Source organism: Cajanus cajan, chromosome 8 (genome assembly GCF_000230855.2).
Source record: "Cajanus cajan strain Asha chromosome 8, NIPB_CcT2T_4, whole genome shotgun sequence".
Lineage (NCBI taxonomy): Eukaryota > Viridiplantae > Streptophyta > Magnoliopsida > Fabales > Fabaceae > Cajanus > Cajanus cajan.
The window spans coordinates 52,599-73,148 of record NC_138524.1 but is presented as its reverse complement, the minus strand read 5'-3'; the positions used below and the strand labels follow the sequence as shown (position 1 = coordinate 73,148).

At 30.7% G+C, this 20,550-nt stretch overlaps 1 protein-coding gene across 35 annotated transcripts in view; it reads left to right on the top strand.

Moving 5' to 3' along the window:
- The window catches only part of LOC114915926 (protein EXPORTIN 1A), a 33,424-nt gene extending 12,880 nt beyond the window's left edge, over positions 1 to 20,544 (top strand). For 14 of the 35 annotated variants that reach the window (XM_083062142.1, XM_083062138.1, XM_083062136.1 and 11 more), the window contains 29 exons: positions 1,814 to 1,978; positions 2,624 to 2,716; positions 2,819 to 3,086; positions 3,167 to 3,247; positions 4,088 to 4,210; positions 5,858 to 5,968; positions 8,774 to 8,881; positions 9,406 to 9,811; positions 9,901 to 10,321; positions 10,667 to 10,743; positions 10,829 to 10,937; positions 11,165 to 11,236; positions 11,326 to 11,370; positions 11,696 to 11,803; positions 12,151 to 12,227; positions 12,313 to 12,421; positions 12,647 to 12,718; positions 12,808 to 12,852; positions 13,180 to 13,287; positions 13,626 to 13,702; positions 15,266 to 15,374; positions 17,070 to 17,141; positions 17,231 to 17,275; positions 17,602 to 17,709; positions 18,056 to 18,132; positions 18,218 to 18,326; positions 18,552 to 18,623; positions 18,713 to 18,757; positions 19,085 to 19,179. In XM_083062142.1, the coding sequence (XP_082918268.1) occupies positions 10,742 to 10,743; positions 10,829 to 10,937; positions 11,165 to 11,236; positions 11,326 to 11,370; positions 11,696 to 11,803; positions 12,151 to 12,227; positions 12,313 to 12,421; positions 12,647 to 12,718; positions 12,808 to 12,852; positions 13,180 to 13,287; positions 13,626 to 13,702; positions 15,266 to 15,374; positions 17,070 to 17,141; positions 17,231 to 17,275; positions 17,602 to 17,709; positions 18,056 to 18,132; positions 18,218 to 18,326; positions 18,552 to 18,623; positions 18,713 to 18,757; positions 19,085 to 19,165 (1,542 nt within the window). In that variant the 5' untranslated portion in view covers positions 1,814 to 1,978; positions 2,624 to 2,716; positions 2,819 to 3,086; ... (5 more) ...; positions 9,901 to 10,321; positions 10,667 to 10,741 and the 3' untranslated portion in view covers positions 19,166 to 19,179. Of the gene's footprint in view, positions 1 to 1,813; positions 1,979 to 2,623; positions 2,717 to 2,818; positions 3,087 to 3,166; positions 3,248 to 4,087; positions 4,211 to 4,288; positions 4,372 to 5,857; positions 5,969 to 8,773; positions 8,882 to 9,405; positions 9,812 to 9,900; positions 10,322 to 10,666; positions 10,744 to 10,828; positions 10,938 to 11,164; positions 11,237 to 11,325; positions 11,371 to 11,695; positions 11,804 to 12,150; positions 12,228 to 12,312; positions 12,422 to 12,646; positions 12,719 to 12,807; positions 12,857 to 13,179; positions 13,288 to 13,625; positions 13,703 to 15,265; positions 15,375 to 16,738; positions 16,845 to 17,069; positions 17,142 to 17,230; positions 17,276 to 17,601; positions 17,710 to 18,055; positions 18,133 to 18,217; positions 18,624 to 18,712; positions 18,762 to 19,084; positions 19,180 to 19,530; positions 19,608 to 19,690 lie in introns of those variants that run through there. The other 21 variants (XR_014428476.1, XM_083062146.1, XM_083062134.1 and 18 more) reach the window with 21 other exon arrangements.
- Positions 20,545 to 20,550: the final 6 nt, after the last annotated feature.

Here is a 20,550-nt window from a genome sequence, read left to right as displayed (position 1 = left end):
AAATGCAAATAATTATATTAATCAAGTTTTGGAAGCTTTTTTCTTTAATCAAAGTGTTCTGTAAGATCAAAATATCGTGCCTTTTTCTTGTTTCTGTTTTCAAAATTATTATAAGCCAATAATATGGAGTTTGTTATGTTCTTTTAATATGTATGATAAATTGGTCCAAAATAATTTTTTCCTCTCTCTATATATTCGTGATTCATTTATTTTTATTAATAAAATAAATATATTTTTATATGTTTGTCTGAGTTGATTATTTTAAAAATATGCAATTTTCAATCATTTAAGAAATAAATAATAATTTTATAATCATTTTTTTTTAAATTTAAATACATTGTTCTCGTATCAACTTATAGCATAATGAATAATTAAATAAGAGAGCTTCTAAATTATTAAGGGCATCTCTAATGGAAGCAACTCATTTAAGTTGCTTCATGTATTGAAAAATGAAAAAAGTGGTCTCTAGTATGTCATGTCACCATTAAGCAACTCAAACACAAATTTACTCCAATGGTAAGAAATTTTAAGAAATTCAACTTTTAAAATTTTTTTCTAATCATTTATGAATCAAATTTAAATTATTATTAAAAAAAATAATTGTACTACAATAAAAGAAAATAAATTACAAGAAAAAAAATACATAATAAGTAAATATTAAAAATAAAATAAAGTAATAATAAATACATAAACATTATACGAAATTAATTTTCATCATTATTATTTTTGAAACGTTCCCAAAATCTGGTAAGGAACGATTTCTTCAGAAAACAACTCTCTCTCTTCTTCAAGCAACTCATGTTGCCACGTCAGAGTCCTCCAATGACAAGAAATCAGAATTTAAGTTGCTTCATGCAACAAGCAACTCCCATTGGAGTTGCTCTAAAGTTTATTTATTGGTAAGGGATTACAATTATATATGTAAGATATAGAGTTTGAACTTTAAAATTATTATTGTAATTTTTATTGGTAAAAAAAAATTAAAAGCTCTTATTAAAATTAAGTGCATGAGTTAATTTTAACTTTAGAAAAACTCAATTTATTTTATACAATTATACTTCACAACTTTATCTTTTAGAAAAAAATATATTAAAATATTAATTATTGATTATTCATTTAACAACTATAATTTTGTATTAATTTAGTTTTTGAAATCAAATTTTTTATTATTATTTTTAAAATGAAATTACTAAAGGGATGTATGAAAAGAAGTAGAAAGAAAAAAAAAGTAAAATAAGATAATTTTTAGATTATATTTTCTGTAAAATATAATTATATATTAAATATTTTAAAAACTATTTATATATAAATTAGATAGTTATATTAAACGAGTTTAGGAAGTTTTTTTAATGAAAATATTTTTAAGGGTTTCTTTAATCACTTATTTTTTATTTATTTATCAATTTTTATTTGTTAAATTTAATTTTAATACATATCTAAAAAAATTTCACGATTAAAAGAGTTTTATATAACAATATTAATTATTTATAATAAATTTAAAATATAATTTTTATAGAAAAATATTTATTATTTATAAATTTGAATTACATAAAATAAATATTTATATTTATATTAAAATAAAAAAAATTATAACAAAAAAATAATTTAATATTTAAAACTTTCGTTAAATTATAACTTTTGTTATCAATTTTTTAACAAAATATTTAATAGTATTAACCTGTAAATACGAGAAATTGTTCGACAAAGTATTTATTCATCACTCGCTGTCTCTAGGCCCCTCTCTCTCGCTCTCAGTTTATCTGTATTGTGTCTGTCTTACTCATCATTCGTTTGTGTTCTTCTCTCTTTGAAGTTCAAATGGCTGTAGAGAAACAAAGTAGGACAGCAAGGAAGTCAAAGAACACGGACATTGTGTCTGTCTCACTCATCATTCGTTTGTGTTCTTCTCTCTTTGAAGTTCAAATGGCTGTAGAGAAACAAAGTAGGACAGCAAGGAAGTCAAAGAACACGGACAAGGGTAAGTAGAAGCTTTCATAAATGGATTGAACCTCTTCCATCTCTTTCTTTTCTCTTCTTTACCTTGTGATTACTTTTCCTTCTTTGATCTTGCTTTTCTCTTTACCTTGTGATTGCTTTTCCTTCTTTGATTTTGAAGTGAACTCGATTCTTGTTTCTATGTTTTCTGATTCTCTGTTTTTTTCTTTCTTCTGTTTGGAGTGCTGAGAGACTGGATCTTTGCTGTCCTTATTGCTGTTGGAGTGCTATGAGACTGGATCCTTCGCTGTCCTTATTGCTGTTTTTATTCCTCTTTCTGGGTCTAGGTTCTTTCTTGCGTTTTCTTGTTTTCAAAACCGGTGTTTTTCTTTTTTTGGAGTGCTATGAGACTGGATCCTTCGCTGTCCTTATTGCTGTTTTTATTCCTCTTTCTGGGTCTCGGTTCTTTCTTGAACTTGCGTTTTCTTGTTTTCAAAGCCGGTGTTTTTCTTTTTTTTTTTATCGATTTTGATTGCATGCAAGAACAAGAATGATGACAGGATACAAATCTGCCATATGCAAATTTGAATGGTCATGATTTTGAATGCATGCAAGAACAAGAATGATGACAGAGGATACTAATCCGCTATATGCAAATTTCAATGATCATGTTTCCGTTGTATTTCAGGTGTTGGGACTTGGCGTTGCTGTGATCTTGCATCTCGACAAGAAGTGTATTGTTTTTTCTTTGGTGAACTCAAGAATTGCTTTCTATCACTTGGTAAATGAGTAATTTGAAATTAAATTTAATTTGCAAAGTTTATGCTAGTATTAAAAGTTACTTAATTATATGAGTACTGATGACATTTTTGTTTTTCTGTAGGTTTAATTTAATCTGTACTACTTTTTCTATAGAATGACCGGAGTGCTCATTTCTTGGGATGATCTTTATTGATAATTTAACATTGAATGATAGAATTTATATGCATATGTTGTGATTGGTTCCTATATAGTTCCTATGTTGGTATTAACAATGTAGGACCAGATCCATACTATATGGAACCAACATCTTGTAACAATGGTGTTGCCGAAACATGATAAAGAATCTTTTTTGCGCTTTCAGTAAGAAGATTTTATCTCCTTGCAGAAAGGTTTCTTTTTTTTTTTTGTCTTTCAAGAATTATTATTTTTATCTTGATTCACCTTTCTAATTCCTTTTGAATTGTCACAGGTCAACAATGGCGTTGCTGCCTTAGAGAAACCATGCTGCCAGCCAAAAATCCCAATAAATAAAGGAATATGTTTATTTTGGGTAATAATTATATTCATGTAAAATAATTATAACAACACCATCTTTTTATTGCCACAGCTCCTTGTATGTTGTTCTCCTTGTTGGCACTAGGAAGGCTAATGCAATGCAACCAATGGTTACTATTGAGGGCTTTTATTCTTAGGTTGCTCATAATGCCTGTCTTGTCCTCGGTGCAACAGGATCTGGTTTTGTTCTTTAAGTATTCAATAATTTTGCCTTAGGACATGTTTGGATAATTTTTTCTTGAAACACTTTTAAAAGAGAAAAGGAAAGAAAAATGAAATAAACTTTCCCAACTAACTGATGAATCAAAGAAAAGAAGATTTTGAAAAAGCTAATAAGAAAGAACTTCTACAATATGGCTTATGCATAAGTTAATTTTACCAAAATTGGGAAATGAAGAATATATACTTTATAAATAAACCAAAAAATTTAACGGTTAATAAAGTGACTTAACCTTCAAATTAATCACTTAAGTAACAAGTATAAAATTCAGATACATAAAATTGTAAAATAATCATGATCATGTATGATATTGGCTGCTCTACAATATGTTTGCATCCTTTTAATGGGTGCTGACTGATGTCTAACAATTAAAAATAACATTTTTTAAGAATGATACTTTTTTTATTGGTGTTATTAACTTGGAAAATATTTATGCATTTATATTCTCTTGGTGCTTATATTTAGATTTGTTTTGCCCTTCTGGATGTTGATTCATCTTCATTTCGTTGTACTTGTTAGTGCTTGTTACCTCTTGTCATGCCATCCCTTTGATAAGTTTGTTATTTCTGTAAATAAGGGCATTCATTACTCTGCTGCTTATTGTGATTTTTACAGTTCTTAGCAGTTAGTTCACTTGGATCACCTATTGAAACTCGCAAAAGTGGTAGATCATCTGTATTCTCACTAATTAACCCAAAGAAAAGAGTCGATTTTGGAGTGAGGATGTTATACACAATGGTATGTCTACACCTTGTTCATTGAATGAAAACATCAAATTTACTCTTCAGTAAGAGTTTATTTTGATTCTCTTATTAGTTAATTTGTTGATTTTTCGGATTTTGATGATTTAAAGTTTTCAAGCCATGGCAAAATAAGTGCATTCAATTATACCAATGCAGGTATACATGTACTCTTCAAAAGTCTTCCAAATCAACTTTGTTTCTTTGAACTATTTTTGTTTGATATTTTTGTATCTGATAAATAATTATTTTATCCGAAATAAGTTATGTTATTTCTATTGCTATAGATTAACTTGGATTGTCAAAGTCATAGGTTCCATGCTTCTAGTTGTTTTATTGGCTTCTTATATAGGTTCCTATTTCTAACACCCTTCAAGTAGGAGATTAAATGTTTTCCATTCCCAACTTGCATATAGTTCTTTCAAAATCTGGATTGCACAATTCTTTGTAAAGAATATCTACAAGTTGACCTTGTGAAAGTACATATGGAGTACAAATATAACCACAATCGAGTTTTTTTGTTGATAATATGCCTATCCACTTCAATGGGTTTTGTTTAATCATGTTGAACAGGATGATGAGCTATGCTAATTGCTGATTTATTACTAAAGTAGAGCTTTATAGGTTTATCTCATTCAACCTTCAAGTCTTCTAAAGATAACTGTGAGGGTGAGCCATTGTGCTAAGCTTGTCACAAAACCTTTGATGTTTGAAATCCACATTGTAATTCAATAAGGAAGTACTGAATCTTGATCTGGCCACCATAGGTGATAAGATTAGGACAAAGATATTTACAGGAACTGAAGGTTGATGTTTTGTCATCAACATATGATGCCCAGCAACATCACTAAAGCTAATTAAAGTGAGGGGAGACTAAGGAGCAATAAGTTGAAAAAATAGGCCATGATGAAGAGTGCCCTTGAGATACCAAAGGATTTATTTGACAACTTTCCAATGACTGTTTTATTTTTTCATTAGGATTATTAAATGACTATATTCTTTCATTGTGTTTAATTGGGAAGAAATGGGAGTGGGAATGACTGTTATATTTTTTCATTAGAATTATTAAATGACTATATTCTTTCAATGTGTTTAATTGGGAATAAATGGGAGTGGGAAAATGTGCAATATGATAAATGACTTATATTCTTTCATAAGGATTGTTGAGAGGTGGATAAATCTGTAATTCCTACGGTTTTTTCTTTCTCACCTATTTCTCTCCTTAGCGATATATTTTTTGTGGCTCCACATTTTTTTTCCTATCTATTTTCTCTCCTTAACCATAGATGGAAAATATAATTTACCTTCATACTTTTCTATGCCCACTTTCTTTCCATTCATTTTCGCCTCAACTAGACAAAACCTTTAAATCATTGTTTGTCTATTAAGAGAATTGTCAGTTATATCCATAATTGGTATTGTTTTATGATATTGACAACTATAGTGAAGTAGATATTTTGCCCCTTTTTAAAGTATAGAATTTTGCTCTTTGTTGACCTTATTTTTAGTTGATGTGCAACTTGGATCTTTCTCAATACACCTAAGTTTCAAAGAATAAAAGTTGATCTTTTATGCCATCGCATGTCTTAGAAGTTGGCTTTTTGACTTTTTTAATGTTTTGTAACTACAATTCAATGTTTTGTAGATTGATTCAACCACTGCAAAAGCTTGCAGAAATTCCCGGTATTGCTTTATTTGCAATTGACGAGATACATTGTGTTTCTAAATGGGATCATGATTTCCGTCCAGATTACAGGTTTGTTTTTTATCCCTCGTGTTTCCTTATTGTTCGTGGCTTGCTCAAATGAACTGGATTTGATGAGTTTACTTAGAACATCTTAAATGATATTGAATGTAACTTGTGATTTGCATATTGAAGAAAGTTAGATCAGTTATTGGTTATTTTGAGCGGTTATCATGCATATTTCATTTGTTCTTTATTTGAATTGAGATGTCCAGTTATCATCAGACATGTATTATATCATTGCATCTTCTTATATATGTGGTGTGCTATTGACATAATTACTATATGAATGAATGGACTTTTTATCTGATTTTGATGGGCTTTCTGAGTTTCACGTGTTTTCAACTTTGCATAACAAATCTCTTCATCCCCCTTCCTGAATGTCATCTGACTTTGATGGCTTTGGCTGTTTGAAGCCCTGCCATGCTTATTATACATCTAAGTTTGGTGTTTCGTTGTAATTTATTGTTTTGTACTGCTTAAGTGTTTACATAATCAAGCGCCCAAAAAAATGAAGAAATGAATTTTGTGAATGCTTGGTGATTTTGAGACACAGATCTGAATTGTTTTTACCCTTGTTTATTCCTATGTTGTTTGTGTTTACTGCATGGAACCATAAAAAGTTTTTCCAAATAACATGGTTGTTGTATGCATGTGTATTATCAATCAGGTTATTGTTGCTATGATAGCGTTCGGAATGGGTATTGACAAATCAAAAATGTCAGATGAATCATCGATTATGCTTGGCCACAAGTTTGTTTTTAAAGTGCATTTCTCCTGCCATTATTAATTATAGAGTTGAAGAAATCTCAAATAATTGGATATGTATTTTTTGATCAGCCAAAGAATTAGTTTATTTATTTATTTATTTTTAAATTTTATTTTGCTATTATGTTTTTCTTCTTATTTGTAATAGAGTATAACATGTAGATATTTTGGTTTAGCTAATTAGTGGGTAATTTAAACTTGTTTCATTACATATAAATTTAAATTTTAAATTTTGAACTTGAATTAAATTGATATGTTTAACCGAATATAATCATTCACTGGAATAAATTATTTTTTAAAATGAAAAATTTATATAAAAGATCATGCCTTTTTTGTTTCTGTTTTCCAAATTATTACAAGCCGACAATATAGAGTTTATTATATTCTAATTTTTTTCTCTCTATATATATTAATGATCCATTTATTTTCTGTAATTTTTATTAATAAAATAAATATTTTTCTTTATATTTGTCTTAATTGATTATTTTAAAAATATGCAATTTTCAATCTTTTAAGAAATAAATAATAATTTAATAATCAATTTTTTAAAAGTTTAAATAAATTGTTCTCGTATCAACTTATAGCATAAAGAATAATTAAATAAGAGTGCTCAATTACTAGGGTCTATTTAATGGTGAGGGATTACAATTATATATGTAAGATATGGAGTTTGATCTTTAAAATTATTATTGTAATTTATATTGCTAAAAAAATTAGAAAGATTTTATGAAAACTAAGTGCATGGGTTAATTTTAACTTTAGAAAAACTCAATTTATTTTATACAATTATACTTCACAGATTTGCTTTATCTTTTAGAAGAAAAAAATATAAAAATATTAATTATTGTTTATTCATTTAACAACTATAACTTTATATTATTTTAGTTTTTGAAATCAAATCCTTTATTATTTTATTTAAAATGAGACCACTAAAAAGGTGTATGAAAAGAAATGGAAAGAAAAAAAAAGTAGAATAAGATAATTTTTAGATTATTTTTTCTGTAAAAAATAATTATATATTAAAGATTTTAAAAACTATTTATATATAAATTAGAAAATTATATTAAACAAAATGTTTTTCAAGAGTTTCTTTAATCAGTTATTTTTTTTATTTATGAATTGTTATTTGTTAAATTGAATATTATTATATTAAAAAAATTTCAATGATTAAAAGAGTTTTATATAACAATATAAATTATTTATATTAAATTTAAAATATAATTTTTATATAATTTTTTTTTATTATTTATAAATTTGAATTACATTAAATAAATATTTATATTAGAATAAACAATATTATAACAATAAAAAGAATTTTAATATTTAAAACTTAAAGGGATTGTTTGGTTAAGTTGCAATTTTTGTTACCAATTTTTTAACAAAATATTTATACCTTGTCTCTTCCAGTGATCGAATTCGTTTCACCATCACAAACTTCTGAGTGGTACTCCTCCACTTCTACTATTCTTAAACACTGTCACATTCTCTCTTGCTTTCTTGTTTTCCTGGTTTCTTACTTTCTTTCTTTGTTTTCTTGCTTTCTTTATTTCTTTCTTTGTTTTATTGCTTTCTTGTTTCTTTGCTGTCTTGTTTTATTGCTTTACTTTCTTACTTTATTGCTTTCTTATTTTTTGATAATACTCTCTGGGATGGATAACTATGATGTCTCAATTGCATTGCATAGAAAATTTTACCTTCTCCTTCAGATCACCTTATTAAAGTAGCATATTAGTAATCCAAACCTCTTTCATCCTTAGAAGTGAACATCAACCAAAAAGACACAATTCCCTACCCAAACAGAGTTTAGATATATCTTCATCCTCTTTTTGCAACTTTTAAAACAAAACCAATAACCTTCACGTGCAAGCATTAACAAAACATTTAATTTAATTTTAAATGCAATCAATTTAATATTGAGCATGTTTGGTTGGTCACATCTATGTAGTATCTCTTCCTCTGTTTTTTGCTCATAGTTTTTTAGTTTGCTTGATTAGTGTTCAAGTCTGTTAACATCTTTAGTGGTGTGGTGATACCTTTCTGTTTATGCAGGTTCACATTTGAATTCTGGAATCCAGTGAAGAAAATACATCTACGTTGCTTTTGCGTCTTGAATATCTTATCAACGTCTCATATGTAGCTGATATCGAGGATTTTAAGGTGTGATGATGTTGACATTCATGTCTTATGGTTGTCTATTTCTTATGTTATGATTATGATTTATGATTGCTAAAAGTTGTGTTTTCAAAGTGTGATAAATGATAGTATACATAGTTAATACATATAAAAATATCACTAAAATCAAGTTAAAAATTTATTTTATAGGTAATTGTATTGTGCTTTAATAAAAGGTATACTAGAGAAGATATAGGCCCAAGAAACCCAACTCCTTTGTTTTTGGAAAAATAAAAAAAAATTGAGAACACGACCTGTATCTTTATTTTTCTTTTGGTTGTGATTTTTTTTAAACAATTATTACTCATGTGATATTTATGTGGAACGAAAACATATTTTTGGTCATGGTCATTTGTGATTCATTAAATCTCTGTGAAATCACAACGGAAACAGATAACAAAGCGGTTATTGCATGTAATATCATGTAATGGATGTTTTTGTATTGATTTGCTCGATGTTAAATGATGTTATACCTTTGTTGAATAATATTCCATTGCTTATGTTGGCAGTTATGTTGTCGGCCAGTATCTTTGATTTTTAAGAGCTCATTGGAAGTATCTAAAAACTGTTGTGAATAAGTTGTTCAAGTTTATGCATGATACTCATCCTGGAGTTCAGGTTATGTTTTATTCCTATGTTTTCTGTCTTACTTTTTCTTATATCATAAGCTTTGTTTATGTCCCTGTGTGTGTGCCTCTTTTTGTGTGCTCTGCGTGCTAATTTCTGTGTGCTCTGTGTCTATACTCTGTGCTGTGTGTCTTTGTTTGCATTTGAGTACTTGTGTGCATGGCGTGTTTTGTATGTGTTTCTATGTGCGTGTATCTGTCTTTTTTGTTTTCACAGATGACAACCCGTCAGTTTGGGAACACTACTAATATTCTTGAGGCATATTCATATGGATCAAGTGATGAACAAGTAAGTCTCTGTATTATGACAAAATTCAATCTTGACATGCTACTAAGTTACTTGTGAAGCATCTCTGACAAAATTTCCCCCTTGTTTAGGGTATCATACAGAATTTTGCACTGTTCTTCAACTCATTTCATAAGGCAGGGTTGTTTTCTCAACTTTAAGTCTATCCGTGATTGTATGTTTCAAGTACAAATTCATGAAATGTCATGAGATCCGGTGAAATAATGTGTCTTACTTTTGGAATATTTTATGCTTTGTGTATGCGCCATGTAAATTAGTGTTTTTTTTCACATCTATGTAGTACCTCTTCCTCTGTTTTTTGCTCATAATTTTTTAGCTTGCTTGATTAGTGTTCAAGTCTGTTAACATCTTTAGTGGTGTGGTGATACCCATCTGTTTATGTAGGTTCACATTTGAATTCTGGAACCTAGTGAAGAAAATACATCTACGTTGCTTTTGCGTCTTGAATATCTTATCAACGTCTCATATGTAGCTGATACCGAGGATTTTAAGGTATGATGATGTTGACATTCATGTCTTATGGTTGTCTATTTCTTATGTTATGATTATGATATATGATTGCTGAAAGTTGTGTTTTCAAAGTGTGTTAAATGATAATATACATTGCTAATACAATTAAAAATATCACTAAAATCCAGTTAAATGTTTATTTTATAGGTGATTGTATTTTGTTTTAATAAAAGGTACACTATAGAAGATATAGGCCCGAAGAACCCAACTCCTTCGCTTTCGGAAAATTAAAAAAAAACAAATTGAGAACCGACATGTCTCTTTGTTTTTCTTTTGGTTGTGATTTTTTTTGAAACAATTATCACTCACATGATTTTTATGTGGCAGGAAATTTGGGATTTATTAAATCTCTGTGAAATCACAACAGAAAAAGATAACAAAGGTGTTATTGCCTGTAATATCATGTAAGGGGTATTTTTGTATTGATTTGCTCGATGTTAAATGATGTAATACCTCTGTTGAATAATATGTCATTGCTTCTTTTGGCAGGTATGTTGTGGGACACTATCCTCGATTCTTAAGAGCTCAGTGCAAGTTTCTAGAAACTGTTGTGAATTTGTTGTTTGAGTTTATACATGAGACTCATCCTGGAGTTCAGGTTATGTTTTCTTCCTAAGTTTTCTGTCCTACCTTTTCGTATGTCATAAGCTTTGTTTATCTCCCTGTGCGTGTGCCTCTGTTTGTGTGCTCTGCGTGCTCATTTTTGTGTGCTTTGTGTGTCTGTACTCTATGCTGTGTGTCTTTGTTTGCCTTTGAGTCCTTGTGTGCATGTTGTGTTTTGTATGTGTTTCTATGTGCGTGTATCTGTCTTTTTTGTGTTCACAGGTGGCAGCCCCTCAGTTTGGGAACACTACTAATATTCTTGAGGCATATTCATATGGTTCAAGTGAGGAACAAGTAAGTCTTTGTATTATGACAAAACTGAATCCTAACATACTACTAAGTTACTTGTGAAACATCTCTGACAAAATTTCCCCCTTGTTTAGGCTATAATACAGAATTTTGCACTATTCTTCACCTCATTTTACAAGGCAGGTTTGTTTTCTCAGCTTTTTGTGTATCTGTGATTGTATGTTGCAAGTATATATTCATTAAATGTCATGGGATCAGGTTAAATAATGTGTCCTACTTTTGGGATTTTTTATGCCTTGCGTATGTGTACCATATCATGCGTGTGACATGTTTGAGAATTGACCCACCTTTCTATATACTGAAATGCCATGTGAATTAGTTTTTTTTCACATCTGTCTCGCACCTCTTCCTCTATTTTTTGCTCATAAATTTTTAGTTTGCTTGATTAGTGCTGAAGTCTGTTAACATCTTTAGTGGTGTTGTGATATCCTTCTATTTTTGCAGGTTTACATTAGAATTCTGGAGTTCAGTAAAGAGAATACCTTTGCTTTGCTTTTGGGTATTGAATATGTTTTCAACCTCTCATATGTAGATGATACCGAGGATTTTAAGGTATGATGATGTTGACATTCATGTCTTATGGTTGTCTATTTCTTATGTTATGATTATGATATATGATTGCTGAAACTTGTGTTTTCAAAGTGTGTTAAATGATAGTATACATTGCTAATACATTTAAAAATATCACTAAAATCCAGTTAAACGTTTATTTTATAGGTAACTGTATTTTGTTTTAATAAAAGGTACACTAGAGAAGATATAGGCCCGAAGAACCCAACTCCTTTGTTTTTGGAAAATTAAAATAAAAAACAAATTGAGAACCGACATGTCTCTTTGTTTTTCTTTTGGTTGTGATTTTTTTTGAAACAATTATCACTCACATGATTTTTATGTGGCAGGAAATTTGGGATTTATTAAATCTCTGTGAAATCACAACAGAAAAAGATAACAAAGGTGTTATTGCCTGTAATATCATGTAAGGGGTATTTTTGTATTGATTTGCTCGATGTTAAATGATGTAATACCTCTGTTGAATAATATGTCATTGCTTCTTTTGGCAGGTATGTTGTGGGACAGTATCCTCGATTTTTAAGAGCTCAGTGCAAGTTTCTAGAAACTGTTGTGAGTTTGTTGTTTGAGTTTATGCATGGGACTCATCCTGGAGTTCAGGTTATCTTTTCTTGCTATGTTTTCTGTCCTGCCTTTTCTTATATCATAAGCTTTCTTTATATCCCTGTGTGTGTGGCTCTGCTTGTGTGCTCTACAGGCTCATTTCTTTGTGCTATGTGTCTGTACTTATTGTTGTTTGTCTTTGTTTGCCTTTGAGTTCTCGTGTGCATGTTGTGTTTTGTATGTTTTTCTATGTGCGTGTATCTGTCTTTTTTGTGTTCACAGGTGGCAACCCTTCAGTTTGGGAACACTACTAATATTCTTGAGGTATATTCATATGGTTCAAGTGAGGAACAAGTAAGTCTTTGTATTATGGCAAAACTGAATCCTAACATACTACTAATTTACTTGTGAAACATCTCTGACAAAATTTCCCCCTTGTTTAGGCTATCATACAGAATTTTGCACTGTTCTTCACCTCATTTAACAAGGCAGGTTTGTTTTCTCAGCTTTATGTCTATCTGTGATTGTATGTTGCAAGTTTATATTCATTAAATGTCATGGGATCAGGTGAAATAATGTGTCCTAGTTTTGGGATTTTTTATGCCTTGTGTATGTGTACCATATCATGCGTGTGACATGTTTGAGAATGAAGCCACCTTTCTGTATATTGAAATGCCATGTGAATTAGTTTTTTTTCACATCTGTCTAGCACCTCTTCCTCTGTTTTTTGCTCATAGTTTTTCAGTTTGCTTGATTAGTGTTCAAGTCTGTTAACATCTTTAGTAGTATGGTGTGATACCCTTCTATTTTTGCAGGTTCACATTTTACTTCTAGAATTCAGTAAAGAGAATACATTTGCTTTGCGTTTGGGTCTTGAATATCTTATCAACCTCCGATATGTAGATGATACCGAGGATTTTAAGGTATGATGATGTTTACATTCATGTCTTATGGTTGTCTATTTCTTATGTTATGATTATGATATATGATTGCTGAAACTTGTGTTTTCAAAGTGTGTTAAATGATAGTATACATAGCTAATACATTTAAAAATATCTCTAAAATCTAGTTAAAAATTTATTTTATAGGTAGTTGTATTTTGTTTTAATAAAAGGCACAGTAGAAAAAATATAGGCTCGAAGAACCCAACTCCTTTGTTTTTGGAAAATTAAAAAAAAAATTTGAGAATCGAGATGTATCTTTATTTTTCTTTTGATTGTGATCTTTTTGAAACAATTATTACATCATGTTTATGTGGCAGGAAATTTGCAATTTATTAAATCTCTGTGAAATCACAACGAAAAAAGATAACAAAGTTGTTATTGCACGTAATATCATGTAAGTGGTGTTTTTGTATTGATTTGCTCGATATTAAATGATGTATTACCTCTGTTGAATAATGTCATTGCTTCTCTTGGCAGGTATGTTGTGGGATACTATGTTCGGTTTTTAAGAGCTCATTGGAAGTTTCTAGAAACTGTTAATTTGTTGTTTGAGTTTATGCATGAGACTCATCCTGGAGTTCAGGTTATGTTTTCGTCCTATGTTTTTTGTCCTTCCTTTTATTATGTCATAATCTTTGTTTATGTCCTTGTGCGTGTGCCCGTGTTTGTGTGCTCTGCGTGCTCATTTCTTTGTGCTCTGTGTCTGTACTCTGTGTTGTGTGTTTTTGTTTGCCTTTGAGTCCTTGTGTGCATGTTGTGTTTTGTATGTGTTTCTATGTGCGTGTATCTGTCTTTTTTGTGTTCACAGGTGGCAGCCCCTCAGTTTGGGAACACTACTAATATTCTTGAGGCATATTCATATGGTTCAAGTGAGGAACAAGTAAGTCTTTGTATTATGACAAAACTGAATCCTAACATACTACTAAGTTACTTGTGAAACATCTCTGACAAAATTTCCCCCTTGTTTAGGCTATAATACAGAATTTTGCACTATTCTTCACCTCATTTTACAAGGCAGGTTTGTTTTCTCAGCTTTATGTGTATCTGTGATTGTATGTTGCAAGTATATATTCATTAAATGTCATGGGATCAGGTTAAATAATGTGTCCTACTTTTGGGATTTTTTATGCCTTGCGTATGTGTACCATATCATGCGTGTGACATGTTTGAGAATTGACCCACCTTTCTATATACTGAAATGCCATGTGAATTAGTTTTTTTTTCACATCTGTCTAGCACCTCTTCCTCTGTTTTTTGCTCATAAATTTTTAGTTTGCTTGATTAGTGCTGAAGTCTGTTAACATCTTTAGTGGTGTTGTGATACCCTTCTATTTTAGCAGGTTTACATTAGAATTCTGGAATTCAGTAAAGAGAATACCTTTGCTTTGCTTTTGGGTATTGAATATCTTTTCAACCTCTCATATGTAGATGATATCGAGGATTTTAAGGTATGATGATGTTGACATTCATGTCTTATGGTTGTCTATTTCTTATGTTATGATTATGATATATGATTGCTGAAACTTGTGTTTTCAAAGTGTGTTAAATGATAGTATACATTGCTAATACATTTAAAAATATCACTAAAATCCAGTTAAACGTTTATTTTATAGGTAACTGTATTTTGTTTTAATAAAAGGTACACTAGAGAAGATATAGGTCCGAAGGACCCAACTCCTTTGTTTTTGGAAAATTAAAATAAAAAACAAATTGAGAACCGACATGTCTCTTTGTTTTTCTTTTGGTTGTTATTTTTTTTGAAACAATTATTACTCACATGATTTTTATGTGGCAGGAAATTTAGGATTTATTAAATCTCTGTGAAATCACAACTGAAAAAGATAACAAAGGTGTTATTGCCTGTAATATCATGTAAGGGGTATTTTTGTATTGATTTGCTTGATGTTAAATGATGTAATATCTCTGTTGAATAATATGTCATTGCTTCTTTTGGCAGGTATGTTGTGGGACACTATCCTCGATTTTTAAGAGCTCAGTGCAAGTTTCTAGAAACTGTTGTGAATTTGTTGTTTGAGTTTATGCATGGGACTCATCCTGGAGTTCAGGTTATCTTTTCTTGCTATGTTTTCTGTCCTGCCTTTTCTTATATCATAAGCTTTCTTTATATCCCTGTGTGTGTGGCTCTGCTTGTGTGCTCTACAGGCTCATGTCTTTGTGCTATGTGTCTGTACTTATTGTTGTTTGTCTTTGTTTGCCTTTGAGTTCTCGTGTGGATGTTGTGTTTTGTATGTGTTTCTATGTGCGTGTATCTGTCTTTTTTGTGTTCACAGGTGGCAACCCTTCAGTTTGGGAACACTACTAATATTCTTGAGGTATATTCATATGGTTCAAGTGAGGAACAAGTAAGTCTTTGTATTATGGCAAAACTGAATCCTAACATACTACTAATTTACTTGTGAAACATCTCTGACAAAATTTCCCCCTTGTTTAGGCTATCATACAGAATTTTGCACTGTTCTTCACCTCATTTAACAAGGCAGGTTTGTTTTCTCTGCTTTATGTCTATCTGTGATTGTATGTTGCAAGTTTATATTCATTAAATGTCATGGGATCAGGTGAAATAATGTGTCCTAGTTTTGAGATTTTTTATGCCTTGTGTATGTGTACCATATCATGCGTGTGACATGTTTGAGAATGAAGCCACCTTTCTGTATATTGAAATGCCATGTGAATTAGTTTTTTTTCACATCTGTCTAGCACCTCTTCCTCTGTTTTTTGCTCATAGTTTTTCAGTTTGCTTGATTAGTGTTCAAGTCTGTTAACATCTTTAGTAGTATGGTGTGATACCCTTCTATTTTTGCAGGTTCACATTTTACTTCTAGAATTCAGTAAAGAGAATACATTTGCTTTGCGTTTGGGTCTTGAATATCTTATCAACCTCTGATATGTAGATGATACCGAGGATTTTAAGGTATGATGATGTTTACATTCATGTCTTATGGTTGTCTATTTCTTATGTTATGATTATGATATATGATTGCTGAAACTTGTGTTTTCAAAGTGTGTTAAATGATAGTATACATAGCTAATACATTTAAAAATATCTCTAAAATCTAGTTAAAAATTTATTTTATAGGTAGTTGTATTTTGTTTTAATAAAAGGCACACTAGAAAAAATATAGGCTCGAAGAACCCAACTCCTTTGTTTTTGGAAAATTAAAAAAAAAAATTGAGAATCGAGATGTATCTTTATTTTTCTTTTGATTGTGATCTTTTTGAAACAATTATTACATCATGTTTATGTGGCAGGAAATTTGCAATTTATTAAATCTCTGTGAAATCACAACGAAAAAAGATAACAAAGTTGTTATTGCATGTAATATCATGTAAGTGGTGTTTTTGTATTGATTTGCTCGATATTAAATGATGTAATACCTTTGTTGAATAATGTCATTGCTTCTCTTGGCAGGTATGTTGTGGGATACTATGCTCGGTTTTTAAGAGCTCATTGGAAGTTTCTAGAAACAGTTAATTTGTTGTTTGAGTTTATGCATGAGACTCATCCTGGAGTTCAGGTTATGTTTTCTTCCTAAGTTTTCTGTCCTACCTTTTCGTATGTCATAAGCTTTGTTTTTCTCCCTGTGCGTGTGCCTCTGTTTGTGTGTTCTGCGTGCTCATTTTTGTGTGCTCTGTGTCTGTACTCTATGCTGTGTGTCTTTGTTTGCCTTTGAGTCCTTGTGTGCATGTTGTGTTTTGTATGTGTTTCTATGTGCGTGTATCTGTCTTTTTTGTGTTCACAGGTGGCAGCCCCTCAGTTTGGGAACACTACTAATATTCTTGAGGCATATTCATATGGTTCAAGTGAGGAACAAGTAAGTCTTTGTATTATGACAAAACTGAATCCTAACATACTACTAAGTTACTTGTGAAACATCTCTGACAAAATTTCCCCCTTGTTTAGGCTATAATACAGAATTTTGCACTATTCTTCACCTCATTTTACAAGGCAGGTTTGTTTTCTCAGCTTTATGTGTATCTGTGATTGTATGTTGCAAGTATATATTCATTAAATGTCATGGGATCAGGTTAAATAATGTGTCCTACTTTTGGGATTTTTTATGCCTTGCGTATGTGTACCATATCATGCGTGTGACATGTTTGAGAATTGACCCACCTTTCTATATACTTAAATGCCATGTGAATTAGTTTTTTTTTCACATCTGTCTAGCACCTCTTCCTCTGTTTTTTGCTCATAAATTTTTAGTTTGCTTGATTAGTGCTGAAGTCTGTTAACATATTTAGTGGTGTTGTGATACCCTTCTATTTTTGCAGGTTTACATTAGAATTCTGGAATTCAGTAAAGAGAATACCTTTGCTTTGCTTTTGGGTATTGAATATCTTTTCAACCTCTCATATGTAGATGATATCGAGGATTTTAAGGTATGATGATGTTGACATTCATGTCTTATGGTTGTCTATTTCTTATGTTATGATTATGATATATGATTGCTGAAACTTGTGTTTTCAAAGTGTGTTAAATGATAGTATACATTGCTAATACATTTAAAAATATCACTAAAATCCAGTTAAACGTTTATTTTATAGGTAACTGTATTTTGTTTTAATAAAAGGTACACTAGAGAAGATATAGGCCCGAAGGACCCAACTCCTTTGTTTTTGGAAAATTAAAATAAAAAACAAATTGAGAACCGACATGTCTCTTTGTTTTTCTTTTGGTTGTGATTTTTTTGAAACAATTATTACTCACATGATTTTTATGTGGCAGGAAATTTGGGATTTATTAAATCTCTGTGAAATCACAACAGAAAAGGATAACAAAGGTGTTATTGCCTGTAATATCATGTAAGGGGTATTTTTGTATTGATTTGCTCGATGTTAAATGATGTAATACCTCTGTTGAATAATATGTCATTGTTTCTTTTGGCAGGTATGTTGTGGGACACTATCCTCGATTTTTAAGAGGTCAGTGCAAGTTTCTAGAAATTGTTGTGAATTTGTTGTTTGAGTTTATGCATGGGACTCATCCTGGAGTTCAGGTTATATATTCTTGCTATGTTTTCTGTCATGCCTTTTCTTATATCATAAGCTTTCTTTATATCCCTGTGTGTGTGGCTCTGCTTGTGTGCTCTACAGGCTCATTTCTTTGTGCTATGTGTCTGTACTTGTTGTTGTTTGTCTTTGTTTGCCTTTGAGTTCTCGTGTGCATGTTGTGTTTTGTATGTGTTTTTATGTGCGTGTATCTGTCTTTTTTGTGTTCACAGGTGGCAACCCTTCAGTTTGGGAACACTACTAATATTCTTGAGGTATATTCATATGGTTCAAGTGAGGAACAAGTAAGTCTTTGTATTATGGCAAAACTGAATCCTAACATACTACTAATTTACTTGTGAAACATCTCTGACAAAATTTCCCCCTTGTTTAGGCTATCATACAGAATTTTGCACTGTTCTTCACCTCATTTAACAAGGCAGGTTTGTTTTCTCAGCTTTATGTCTATCTGTGATTGTATGTTGCAAGTTTATATTCATTAAATGTCATGGGATCAGGTGAAATAATGTGTCCTAGTTTTGGGATTTTTTATGCCTTGTGTATGTGTACCATATCATGCGTGTGACATGTTTGAGAATGAAGCCACCTTTCTGTATATTGAAATGCCATGTGAATTAGTTTTTTTTCACATCTGTCTAGCACCTCTTCCTCTGTTTTTTGTTCATAGTTTTTCAGTTTGCTTGATTAGTGTTCAAGTCTGTTAACATCTTTAGTAGTATGGTGTGATACCCTTCTATTTTTGCAGGTTCACATTTTACTTCTAGAATTCAGTAAAGAGAATACATTTGCTTTGCGTTTGGGTCTTGAATATCTTATCAACCTCTGATATGTAGATGATACCGAGGATTTTAAGGTATGATGATGTTTACATTCATGTCTTATGGTTGTCTATTTCTTATGTTATGATTATGATATATGATTGCTGAAACTTGTGTTTTCAAAGTGTGTTAAATGATAGTATACATAGCTAATACATTTAAAAATATCTCTAAAATCTAGTTAAAAATTTATTTTATAGGTAGTTGTATTTTGTTTTAATAAAAGGCACACTAGAAAAAATATAGGCTCGAAGAACCCAACTCCTTTGTTTTTGGAAAATTTAAAAAAAAATTTGAGAATCGAGATGTATCTTTATTTTTCTTTTGATTGTGATCTTTTTGAAACAATTATTACATCATGTTTATGTGGCAGGAAATTTGCAATTTATTAAATCTCTGTGAAATCACAACGAAAAAAGATAACAAAGTTGTTATTGCACGTAATATCATGTAAGTGGTGTTTTTTTATTGATTTGCTCGATATTAAATGATGTAATACCTCTGTTGAATAATGTCATTGCTTCTCTTGGCAGGTATGTTGTGGGATACTATGCTCGGTTTTTAAGAGCTCATTGGAAGTTTCTAGAAACTGTTAATTTGTTGTTTCAGTTTATGCATGAGACTCATCCTGGAGTTCAGGTTATGTTTTCTTCCTAAGTTTTTTGTCCTACCTTTTCGTATGTCATAAGCTTTGTTTATCTCCCTGTGCGTGTGCCTCTATTTGTGTGTTCTGCGTGCTCATTTTTGTGTGCTCTGTGTCTGTACTCTATGCTGTGTGTCTTTGTTTGCCTTTGAGTCCTTGCGTGCATGTTGTGTTTTGTATGTGTTTCTATGTGCGTGTATCTGTCTTTTTTGTGTTCACAGGTGGCAGCCCCTCAATTTGGGAACACTACCAATATTCTTGAGGCATATTCATATGGTTCAAGTGAGGAACAAATAAGTCTTTGTATTATGACAAAACTGAATCCTAACATACTACTAAGTTACTTGTGAAATATCTCTGACAAAATTTCCCCCTTGTTTAGGCTATAATACAGAATTTGCACTATTCTTCACCTCATTTTACAAGGCATGTTTGTTTTCTCAGCTTTATGTGTATCTGTGATTGTATGTTGCAAGTATATATTCATTAAATGTCATGGGATCAAGTTAAATAATGTGTCCTACTTTTGGGATTTTTTATGCCTTGCGTATGTGTACCATATCATGCGTGTGACATGTTTGAGAATGAAGCCACCTTTCTGTATATTGAAATGCCATGTGAATTAGTTTTTTTTCACATCTGTCTAGCACCTCTTCCTCTGTTTTTTGCTCATAGTTTTTCAGTTTGCTTGATTAGTGTTCAAGTCTGTTAACATCTTTAGTAGTATGGTGTGATACCCTTCTATTTTTG